The following is an 11,734-nucleotide window of genomic DNA, read 5'->3' as shown; positions in this document are numbered from 1 at the left end:
AAACTGAGACAGTCAAATGTTGCACAAGAAGCAAATGCAATAATAAATATTTCTCATGATTATACACAATTTCACAGTTGTAACCTGCAGAGGACAAAATTCCAGTATCGGTAAAGTTTTTTTAGACTTAAAGATCATACAGCATGAGTTAGGCAAACATAGCCCTCAATCAAGAGCAGCGCCGTTTCCACAGAAGTCAACAATCAACATCTCAGTGTTTCACATTCAACAGTGACATTAACTAAAAGGACTGCACTGTTAGTTCCCAGTAGTATTGGCTACTAAAAGCCAAATCACAAAAATGCTTGTCTTCAGTTGAACATGTCCAAAACAGATTTATTCACATAAAACAGAAATGGTCAAATAAATCTCAAAACGTCAACGTAATCTCTCACAAAGCAGCAAAAAAATAAATGGACTCAAAAGTCTTTTTTAGTTTGTCTGATTTAACATTTTGATGTGATAGAAAAACAGTTGTGAATCACTTCAGCGGGCCACTGTTGCTGGGATGTGAACTTTGCCACCGCAGTCAAGGGCAAAAATGTACAATATAGAAAAAGGGCTTCTCCAGATGCAACACCTATTCGTGTGTCTACAAGGCACATTTGGTGATCATCCTGGAGGTATAAATAAAGACTGCAAACAATAAAAAGAAAAGAAATTCTTCACATATCGTTAGTTTTTCTACCTCTGTACACATGTACATTAGAGAATCAAGCAATTTAATTTGCACCACATAAGAAATGTTCCTTTAAAAAAACTGAAACAGTGACAAAATCTACATTCCTGTGTGTTCTGATTGAAATATACATTATTAACACTACGCAACAAATATATCTATTGTTCTGACCACTCACCAAAGCGATTAAACTCTCAGGAGTGTTGTGAGGGTAAACAGGGAGCTAAAAATCACATTTCTTGTAAAATCACACACAAGCCTTGTTCATTCAAGCCCCGTCGCTGACTGACTGCAGGTCAGAGAGCAGAATGAAAAACAGACTGCGGTAATTCTGAGAGAAATGGTTTGATTCCTTCTTGACTTGGGCTCCTCCGTTTAAAAAACTGCTGACAAAAAACATTTAAAATGCTGAGAAATAACATGGGAATTTGTTTCTGTGTCCTGAAAGAAGTCTACCAACAACAAAAAAGGAACACCTTAGGGTGTCTATGCTGAAATGGGCAGGTAGTCAGCACCCACATCTGACCTCTACTGTCACAGTCGCCAGACAATATTATTGACAATCTTTTTTTGACAAAGTTTTTTCTAAATCTAGCACTTGGAAAACAATTTTCTGATATTCTCTTGACCGATGTGCAATCAAATCACTGCGGTGTCCCCTCCATGTAGAGGAACAATGAAGCATTTGTCTACTTACTGCATGCTGGGATGGGGGGGGGGGGGGGGGGGGGGGGGTGCTGTTCCTTGATGCCTCCAAACAATACACCTGTCCTTGGTCTCCCTTTGCTAAATACATTTCTCACATTCCAATGGCTCCATTCAATACAGAAAAGTGCAAAGAAAGAGACTTGCGCTGCCTTTTCTCACAATGATCCCTTGAGAACTACCTGGAACCTGGTGGTGGTGGGGGGGGGGGGGGGGGGGGGACAATGCCTGTATTGTCTCATTTCTATAGGTAGCCAATGGCATATCAGCATGGCTGTGCTTGTGAACAACTGTTTCCAGTGGCAGAACAGCACTCGGAGCGGTATTAGCTGTTCTGATTTGTAGTGAGTCCAATCTTGAATATGGAAAAGGAACCAAACTCCCTGGGGAATACGTGACACTTTAAGAGACTGCAGCCTTAGTAAGACACCTGACTCTCTCCACCTTGCATGTGTTGTAACACGGAAAAACAAACAGTTTGATAAATAGAATATATATTTACATTAAATATACATATAGTAAGAAATAGCAGCCTAGACAATAGTGTTGAAACTATATGCATGCTAAAAACAAGTGCTTCTCTATGTTCCTTGTGACAAATCTTGAATACTCCGTAGAGATTTTCTACACGGTATATTAAAATACAATTACAGTAACTCGATTTGCACAAAGAAAATGAACAGACAGCCCCAAATACCAGTTAATGAGTACCAAGATCGCTAGGCAAGACGCGTTGTCTTTCAAGCATAGAAATAAGAACTACACCTACAGTAAACCCTGAACCAAGTCAAACTAATAAATAAATTCTGATCAAGTCTTCTCAGGACAGATTAGACAAATATCATGAACTTTTAGTGCTCCGCCCTTGTCAAGAATCCGTATAGCATCTGCATGAACGGACAGAAGAAGAAAAAGACAGATTCTCTCAAGGACGGCACCACTAAAGGCTCCAACTTCATCAGTAGTAACGTACACACATACAGTAAGAAGATGTGATAATGTGAAAAGGTTAATTTGAAGAAAGAAAAGTCGGTAGCTGAATGGCACGTGGAGCACAGCGTTGAAGAACAAACAGCGCTAAAACAACAAGTACTGAATCCACCTGTCTCACTCTGCCCCCTCCCTGCCTGCGTCAGTGTACCCTTCACGCCATACCAGGAAATAACAAGGTAATTTCCTGGCCACTATTTGTTTTTAACCAAAAAGAGTCAATAAACATATAATTGACGGGAGCTTGATTTACATACTTTTATTACATTCTTGTAAATGATTTAATTAAGGGCACTCGTGGATCAATTGGCATTCCAGAGTAGGCAATTACCTTTGTTACCACCTGGTATGTGGAGTGTAATCCAGATTTTTTTCTCTTTTTTTTTGTTGAAAGGCCTGAAAACTCACTGAATTTGACGAGAAAGGCATGGCAATACATCTCAATCTTGTTTAAGTAAGTACACTAGGTGAAGTGTCAAGAATTTCAGTAGGCACCAGTGTTACAGGCATTAGCTTTTAACTACTCTCCACCCCTCCGCTGATTATACAACTTCTTTTTAAGTAGCAATTAGAAGGCCGTTCCATCGATATGTGCTCACTCACATTAGCAACCAAAGAGCTGGTAGCTCTCCCCAGGGCAAAAAAAAGGAAATCTGGTGATATGATGGTCTGCTTGCGCTTGTTATAAACAACATAAAACTGTAACCAACTTCATTTCAACCAAACAAACATTCTACTTCCATGAATAAGATAATGATACTTCCAGTAGTCAAACTTCATTAGTTTTGCTGCCTTATGATAGTTTACTTGTTAAGGACTAAACAAATCCCAAAAAATAAATAATAATAATAATAATAATAATAATAATGTAGGAGTTAAAAAAAAAAAAAACAGCATATATTGCTACTCACGGACGGTTCTGATCTCCCATGTGCACAAATAAAAGTCTCACTCACTCTGACGATTGTATTAACATATGTTAGCATTAGCCATCACCCATTTGCCCACAGGGTATGAACATAGGATGCTTTTTTTCTTTCAGCAAACACACTCCTCAAATAAACTCAACAGATTGACACAAACAAGACAGAAAGAAACAAGTGCATCATCTGATTTGTTCACCTTCATCGACACAGATCCAGCTTGAGTTTCACAGCACCAATGTTTATCCTAACCGCCTGTGCACCCTTCAACTGCCTGCCTCTGACCGTCATGTCTGCACAGAAAACAGCTCCAGTTTTACAGTTGCTACATCTTTAACTTGAGAAATGCCACATGGGGTAGAATCCAAAAGATATGTCTCCAACAAACTGCCAACATATGTATACTAATGGGAAAATTGTTCAGTAGTAGTATTCAGTATATGAAAAGACATGCTGTCTTATGTCATGGCACTGCTGAGAGGTGTTTTATCCAATGGCGAGAGTCTTGACAAGGCCACAGTGAAACTTCCTGATGTGGCGGTAGAGGTCCCCAGACTGGGTGAAGCGCCGTTCACACCACTTACAAGCGTGAGGCTTCTCACGTGTGTGAACTACAGCGTGCCGACTCAAGTTATGGGAGTACTGGAAGCTCTTGCCACACTGGCCACAGGTGTATGGCTTCTCGCCAGAGTGTGTGCGCTCGTGGCGCTTAAGGGTGTACATGCAGGAGAAGGTCTTGTTGCACTGCATGCAGGTGGGGACTGAGCCGTCGGGGGACAGCTTGGAGCGAGCACCGTCCTTCTCGCGGAAGTGGGAGCTGAGGTGCAGTTGCAGCACATGGGGGCTGGGGAAGACTTTACTGCAGAGGGGGCACACGCACACCTGTTGCCCCGGGGGCAGGAGCACCCCGCTGGAGGTGGAGATGTCTGAAGAGGCCAAGTCGTCCTCCTCCTCCTCCTCGCTGTCCCCCAGCAGCCTCCCCCTCCTCTCCTCTACCTCCCTGCCCGGGGCACCCTCCCTCCCTCTGCAGGCCTCCCCCTCCTCGTCCATCAGGTCCTCCTCCTGGGAGAGCAGGGCGGCTGTGGAGCCGTTGTTGCCTGGGAAGAGGGCAGCGAACCCTGTCACCACTGAGCTCCTGGCACTATTCCCAAAGCGCTGGCTCTCAGGGCTCATCGGCTCACTGTCCTCCTGCTCTGACAGCAAGTCGTGTTCGTCTTTAACAAGTGGCTCAGTGCCCTGCTGCTGGCTGTCGAGGGCCAGCTGTCCCGAGACGTAGGAGGGGTGTAAGGGATCTCTGCTAGACAGAGGCTTGAAAGACAAATCCAGTGCACAGTCCATGTCATCCGAAGCCCGGGACCTCTGGGACAGCAATACGGTGGAACTACTGACATCAGCTTTTGTTTTTCCAGCTGTTTGGACGCAGGGCTCGGCCTCTGCTGACACATAATTGACACCTACAAGGTCCGGGGACCTGCCAGAGTGACCGTTTGCCTTCTGCCTGCTCTGTGTAGACCTATCACAATCTGTGACAGCCAGCCTGACTTCGCTGTTGTCCATGTCAAACTCTTCTGCTGGGGGGGCCCTGTGAAGCCCCTGAGACTTTGTCTGGGGCTGTCGCCGGATGAGCTGCTTACTGTGCAGCTCGCCATCTGAGGAGTTTTCCCTGTCCAGACAGCTGAGTCCCAAACCCTCACTCATCTTTTCATCCAGAGAGGACAGTTCCTTATCTTTGAGCTTGCCTTTGCACACTTTCACTATATCATACATGTGGAGGTAACTGGCTGCTGCCAGGACATCCTCCACCGGGAGAGTGCTGAATTCCAACTTCCCCTCATACATAAATTCAAGGAGCAGACTGAAAGCCGGGGCTGTCACAATGTCACTGTTGAGATGCACAACGTCCCTTTTGTCCAGCTGGTCCCTGTAGAAGAGATGGAAGTACATGCTGCAGGAGGCCAGCACGGCTCTGTGCGCTTTGAATCGAGCCTCCCCGACAAGAACAGTGCAGTCACAGAGGAAACCTTGGTGACGCTGCTGACTCAGACACTGCAGCAACTGGCGGCTATGGTCTGGGAACTCCATTCTTCCTTCATAACCTGATGAAAAACAGGAAAAACAGGATACCGGATAAACGAAATGAAGCCAGTTAGAGGGCACGGCGGCGCTGCAGTCGCATATCAGGGCAAACACCAAGTCACCAACAGCAGAGAGAATGTGCGGAGTAACTCAAGATAAATAATGCTGATTGAAAAGTATGAGCAAACATACAGGACCTTAAACCTGTCGTGTTTAAAATAACAAGTTCATAAAATCATTCCCAATTTCCAAACTTTATTCAGGAAGATTTCAAATGTACCTTACGGTCTACATCAATAACTTTATCCAACTTGAGAGCAGAAATCCTACATTCTTTCCAGTGGTGCAGGACACGCTACGCTGCGCTCACCCACCCATGTATCACGGTGTAAACGGATCCACTCTCCAAATGATCCGAAGTATTCCGGCTTGTAGTAGTCAGCCTACTTCTTCAGCTTCCCGATTAAAAAAAAAAAATGCGAAAAGTGACGCAACGGCGCGTTTCCAGGCGCACAACAGAAACAGAGGTGTTTACAGAACAATCAAGTGGGAATGATACCACTGGTCCATCGGGGAAGGAGGCTAACGTGAAAAACTACGAGCGGTGCAGAGTGAGTAAACTGGTGCTCTGTTTGCTAATTACACTGCAAGCTGTGGAGTCAGCTGCTCTGACATCACCGCAATGGAAACGCTACCTCCAGCTGTGCTCCCCTTTACGCCATATGTTAACTCTGGGCGACGCAGTCCAAACAAGACACACAACTTATTTTAAAAGACTAAAAGAGAGGAGTCGATCTGGTGCGAGTGTCACAAAATTACACGGCATTTCCAACTCTTTTAATCGGGTAAAATATCACCAAAGAAAACTGCAGCCGACAACCGCCGATGAGAATAAAGCGCTTTGTGGCCCTTCTAACGCGCTCATAGGACACGCGCACAACTGTGAAATATTTGTTTAATTCAAAACAGAAAGGGCAGATGTTGAGGAAAAAAACTCGAGGGAATTGGTTATTAAAGTTGGATGCTGCCGAGAACAATGTGCGTAAGTGCAATTTTGCGCGCATTAGTAATATTTTTTAAAAAGAAAAGTGCAAGTAGGAGACAGGGGAGCCAAGGGCGCAGTAAACCGAGCTCCATGTCCGTGTTGGGAAACGCATTGCTGGGAGCCTTTTAAACAGCAGAGGAACTCGCAGCAAAGCCAACTGCGCTGAACGAAGCGGCGAGGGGACACTCTTTAACTTTCCCTTCCCCCGTCTCAAAGCACCAAAAGCCCTGTACTCACATTTATTTCCGCCCAGTTCGTCGTGTTCTTTCCTAGAAGCAGCGATGTCCTTTCATGATGTGCGGCCAGATGTTCGCTTCTCCTTGTCGTTTCTTGAGCTTCAGTCCGACCCTGGCAAGGCAGGCTGCACTCAGCGCTGCTGTGTGTCAAGCAGGTTGATAATGGCACAAGTCTCGCGATATCGCGCGGCCACAATAAGTTCTGTACTACTCCGTGAATTCACACAGCGGCAGCAAGTAGCAGAGTACACTTGGAACATCAATTGGCTGTCTTATTAAAACACCTGTCCCGTGAACGAGGGGGGCGGGGGGTGCTTTCAGGATGATAAGTGTGGCAAAGAGAAGGAATGGATAGATAGGGCAGTTGTTGATGACTGACACTCATACAGTTTCAGACTAAAAAAATCTAGTTTTTTGTAAGATATGGCATCAAGTAGACAGTCTAATCATTAAAGCTGCAAGTTTAAATATGCTGTTTAATTGAAGAAACGCTCCGTTTGCCCTTTCCTTTTCTATCCAGACCTGTCTGAAGATAAAGTTCAAATCCAGAATGTATATTTGCCAGCTTCCCAAAATGTTGCCTGTGGTTTTTACATCTTCTTGCGGATGAAAGAAACACTTTTAAGGGCTGTTCTCTCTAATCCTGCTTTGGGTTGTGGAATTCCCTGGCACCACACCACCCGGTGCCTTTGTCTTCCCAGACCACACCAGGTCCTGGCTGTGATTTATTTAGCCTAAATGGTCTTAAGACAGGAATGATGCTGATTTATGTGGACCAAGTTTGAAAAGAGACACACTTTTGTTCAGGCACTATCAAGAAAATGTGGCCTCCGGAGTCTGTAATTGTTAAAGCTAGAGATGGTGGCACTGTGGAGAAACAGAAGCTTGAGGTTGCAGCTGCTCATCTCGTGCCCCCCCCCCCCCCCCTTCCTCCTCCTCCTCCTCCTCCTCCTCCTCCTCCTGTCCCTCCCTGTGCTCCCCCAACTGCTTCGGTCACCTTTGCCCTGTGTTCCAGCTGCCGTGTGTTTTGAAAGGGCCATTTGCAGCTCCTCGCAGCCTTCTGACACAGAGGGGAATGAGCAATGTGACGGGAGGTGGCAGCCACTGGTCGGAAGGGGCCACCGGCTGGATTCTTATCCACTTACTGCTTTATTCCATTTTTAGTCTCGCTGTTACTGCTACAGAGGAGGGGGATATCTGCACTCTGGTCATGTTCAGATGATCATAAGAAAGACAGTGTCATGCTCCCTAAATAAAAAAACTCTCTTTATTTGGTCTAACAGCTTAATTGGTATTGAGCAAGAAACCAAGTGATGAACGACTTCTTACTTTTGACAGAGCACCAGTAAAATAAATGTTTATCCTAAAGCATCAGATGTGGGTGCCACATGAAAAACAATTTACCATTCAGCACTCACACACTCACACGCACACACACACACACACACAGACACACACACACACCATGCAGGAGCAGCGATGCGGATAAGAATAGGAGCAGTGGCCCTGTGTTTCCCTGGCCCTGGCAAACGTAGGCGCCCAGTAGAGGAGGGGTGTGTGTTCACAGGGCAAGACAAAGCAGTGGTTGTGCCTGGGGACCGTGGCCTCAGAGAGAGAGGCTCGGCACGGTGGAGGTTCTCACACACAGAAAAAAGACAGAGAAAGAGAGACAGAGAGAGAGAGAGAGAGAGAGAGGGAGAGAGAATGGGACTGGGAGAGTGGGGGAGCGGGGAGAGAGAGAGAACACTTCCTGGAGGTTCTTTCTTCCTCTCTGCAATCATCAATGGCATTCTCCCCCTGACCCACTCCTCTCTCAGACAAACAAAAGACCCCGCATTCCAGTGTAGCCTGACCGGCCAACCAGCCAGCCATCCAGCCACAGTTGAACCACATCCCTCTCCCCACTGGACCAAAGTCTCACCATAGGGGTGGGCTTGAGCTGTGCTGTAGATGTCTCTCTGAGGATGCTTGTAATGCATCCGCATGCATTGAAAATCATCTTAACACACATTTTGATGTTCCCTTAAGCAACTTTTATGTTGAAAAAGTCATAATATTCCACACTTTCTGACTGCAGTGTTTATCAGCATGTTCCAGCTTGTATTTCTCAAGAAATATGTGGGTTTTTTTTGTTGTTTTTTTTTACAGCTGCACAATTCAATCAAATGGAAAATTCCTTGATGTTGTGAGCATCAGTTTTATATACATTTCCTCAAAATTCAGCCTAACGTATCTGTGAAAACCCTCGGATCTTCAATTTCACACTTCAAATTTGAAATAAAGTTTTGTGAGAATGTTTGGGGGGTTTATTCTTCAACAAGATAGCTTGATTCATCACATGTTTTGTTTATATCAAATAAAATATAATATAGTATAGTATATAATATATAGTATATTTTATAATATAAATATACTGTGTTGAACGTTCTCTACTCATACTACTGTTGCACACCCCATTCATTCTACAGATCTACTTGTACTTACTTACATATTTATTGTTATATTTATCAAAATGTCCCTCTCCTTCTGTTTGTATTGTCCTGTTTAAAGTTTATTTTTCGTCCCATTAAAGTTTTTTTGAGTTTTTCCTTTTTTGAAGGATAAAGAGTGGCACATATTGTACAGCTTGTAAAGACTTGGGGCTATATAAATAAATTATTTTTTTATGTATGGCAAACTTATAGGACAGCACGCTGGGAAATCCTCTATACAATGCAACAAACTCTCTGTGCATCTGACATTTAATCTATGAATCTCTGGCGCTGTAGGCAAAGCTGCATAACAGGTGGATAATACATCCTGGAAAATAATGTGACAGTTGTAGCAACATTGCACTGCAGTTGCCGGGAGATGCTGTGTTGGTCGGACCCCCCACCACTTCCTCCCTATTATGGTCCTCCTGCCCTTCTGTGTCTAATTGTTGCTGCGCATGTTAACTATTCTCCTTCAACAGCCCATTAAGTTCTGTTCTCCTCTGTTTGTCTTATTCTGAACAGATACAGATACTGCAAGCAGACAAGAAAGGAGACCAGATGAGTCTCTGACAGGAAGGATATTATTAACTCACTTTGACTCTTTGATCTTGTTACTTTTGCTTTGAACCTGCAAAACAACAGGGTAAGCATTCCCATCACCGGACCAGACACAGCCGAGGAGGAGGAGGAGGAGGTGGAGGAGGGCACCACTGAACAACAACAGCAGAAAATATGGGATACCCTCACTCAGCTCTGTTTGTATGACAGGAACAGCTTGGCAAGGCTGACGCATAGTAGCAGTGAGGAACACATTACAGTGTGAGTGACAAAGAGGGGAAATGACAACAGAGGAGGCTGAGAGACAGAGGGCAGAGGCCAGTATGTTTTTCATCACGGAGGGAACGCTGGCAGCTGTCCCTGCTATCCTGTTCTTCTAACATTATTTATTCTATTATTGCGCAACCCCTCAAAAATCATTGTCTTGCATATTTGTAGTTCACTGCACTTGTACCAAAGCTGATGAAGACGTTATGCTTACAGATAAAAAAAAAAGCTCATAAATATGACTGTAAGGTTCTAGGGATATTATAGAAATGTTATGGAGAGAGGTTCTCTAAACATTTAAATTACAGACACATGACCGAGTAGACCAAGTAATAAGAGGGCTTCATTTGATACTGAGGATCCATGACTTCTTTTAAGTCTGACTGAGCTGCCTGTCTGTACCTGTCCTGGACTGGTTTAACGCCTACCTCTCCAGCAGGGAGTTCTTTGAGCTGTACATGACTGTTTATCTAGCAGGGTTATAATTTGATGTAACCTCACCTCAGCTAAATGTTAATTAATTTCCCTTCAGCAGCTTCATCAGGCCACGTTCTTTCACAGCTGTCCTGATAAATCTGATCTGTAAATTTATGTTGCTGCATCTGTTGACACAACTGATGCCATTTTTAAATATTAGGCACGAGAGTTCATTCTGGACCCTGGGAATAATATTTTGACAAAAAACAAATGCCAACTAAAGGTCAACTTATTCGCTTTTTAGGAGCTTTCAACTGTATCATCCAGTTTTCAACACTGGATGAAGTTTGCCCATTAATAATGGAGATGGATCTGTTGATATGCAAGCTCAGTAGTTGTTATGATTTCCCTCGATCCACTGATGAAGACCATGTGATGCAGTTAAAAGCTCAAGAAAAAACTTGTTTTCATCTCAGCCAGGATAAAACTGATGTGCTGAAGTGCCAAAAGAAGAGATAGTGGCTGTAAAAGTGCATTTAGTTGGATTCACCCCTGGCCACAAAGTCAGAAATCTAAAGGTTATGTTTGATTCTGAACTTCACTTCATGGCTTCCGTGCCTATTATTGGAAATGTCATTGGCCTTTTCCACCTCGCAGCAACTCAGAGTGAAAGAATGTCTTTCTTAGCATCAGCAGACTTAGCTACTGTAATGTTCTCCAATCAGGTGTCTCCAAAAATAAGTATAAATAAATCAACTAGCAGAAGCCTGCAGCTTGAGTGCTGGCAAGAAACAGCAGCATCACACTCATGCCTACACTGCTTACATTGGTTACCTGTTTAATGTATATTTACTAAAGTATACAGCAATCCATGTCAGAAATGTTTTATCCTTTTCTTTGAGTTTTAATGTTTTATTTTTACATTTTCTTAATTCTGTTTTAGTACAACTTTGAGCCATTTCTTTTACTGCTTGGAGTATTTTTACATTGCTACTCTTACATAATTAAATTGAATAATTAAATCATCATTAAATGACTTTTCATAACATTTTGTTGTGATATAATTTCAAGGGGTATTAAATAACTGTCTACAGCCTAAAGCAGAAATCATTGGTCATATAATCGATTAGTCGATCGATTGGAAATTCATTTTTCATTTTAATAATAACTTAAAGCCAAAATGTCCAAAACTCAAAGGGTCAAACAAAACAACAAATATAAATATGTCAAATGTATCCTATGTCAACGTGGTCCCTGGGAAATCCATTTTTCACTATTTTCTGACATTTTACAGACCAAATGATTAATCAAGAAGGTAATCTGCATATTAATGGTTGATTAAAATAAGAATTAGTTACAGACCT

At 43.4% G+C, this 11,734-nt stretch overlaps 1 protein-coding gene across 1 annotated transcript; it reads right to left on the bottom strand.

The window, feature by feature from the left end:
- Positions 1-3,783: 3,783 nt before the first annotated feature.
- zbtb42 (zinc finger and BTB domain containing 42) lies at positions 3,784-5,394 on the bottom strand. The gene has a single exon (XM_070920843.1). It carries the CDS (start codon positions 5,377-5,379, stop codon positions 3,784-3,786), a length of 1,596 nt encoding a protein of 531 aa, XP_070776944.1. The 5' UTR covers positions 5,380-5,394.
- Between the last annotated feature and the right edge of the window lie 6,340 nt (positions 5,395-11,734).

This window comes from Enoplosus armatus, chromosome 15 (genome assembly GCF_043641665.1).
Source record: "Enoplosus armatus isolate fEnoArm2 chromosome 15, fEnoArm2.hap1, whole genome shotgun sequence".
NCBI lineage: Eukaryota > Metazoa > Chordata > Actinopteri > Centrarchiformes > Enoplosidae > Enoplosus > Enoplosus armatus.
Note: the sequence above shows the minus strand (reverse complement) of the source record. Positions and strands in the feature narration are given on the sequence as shown.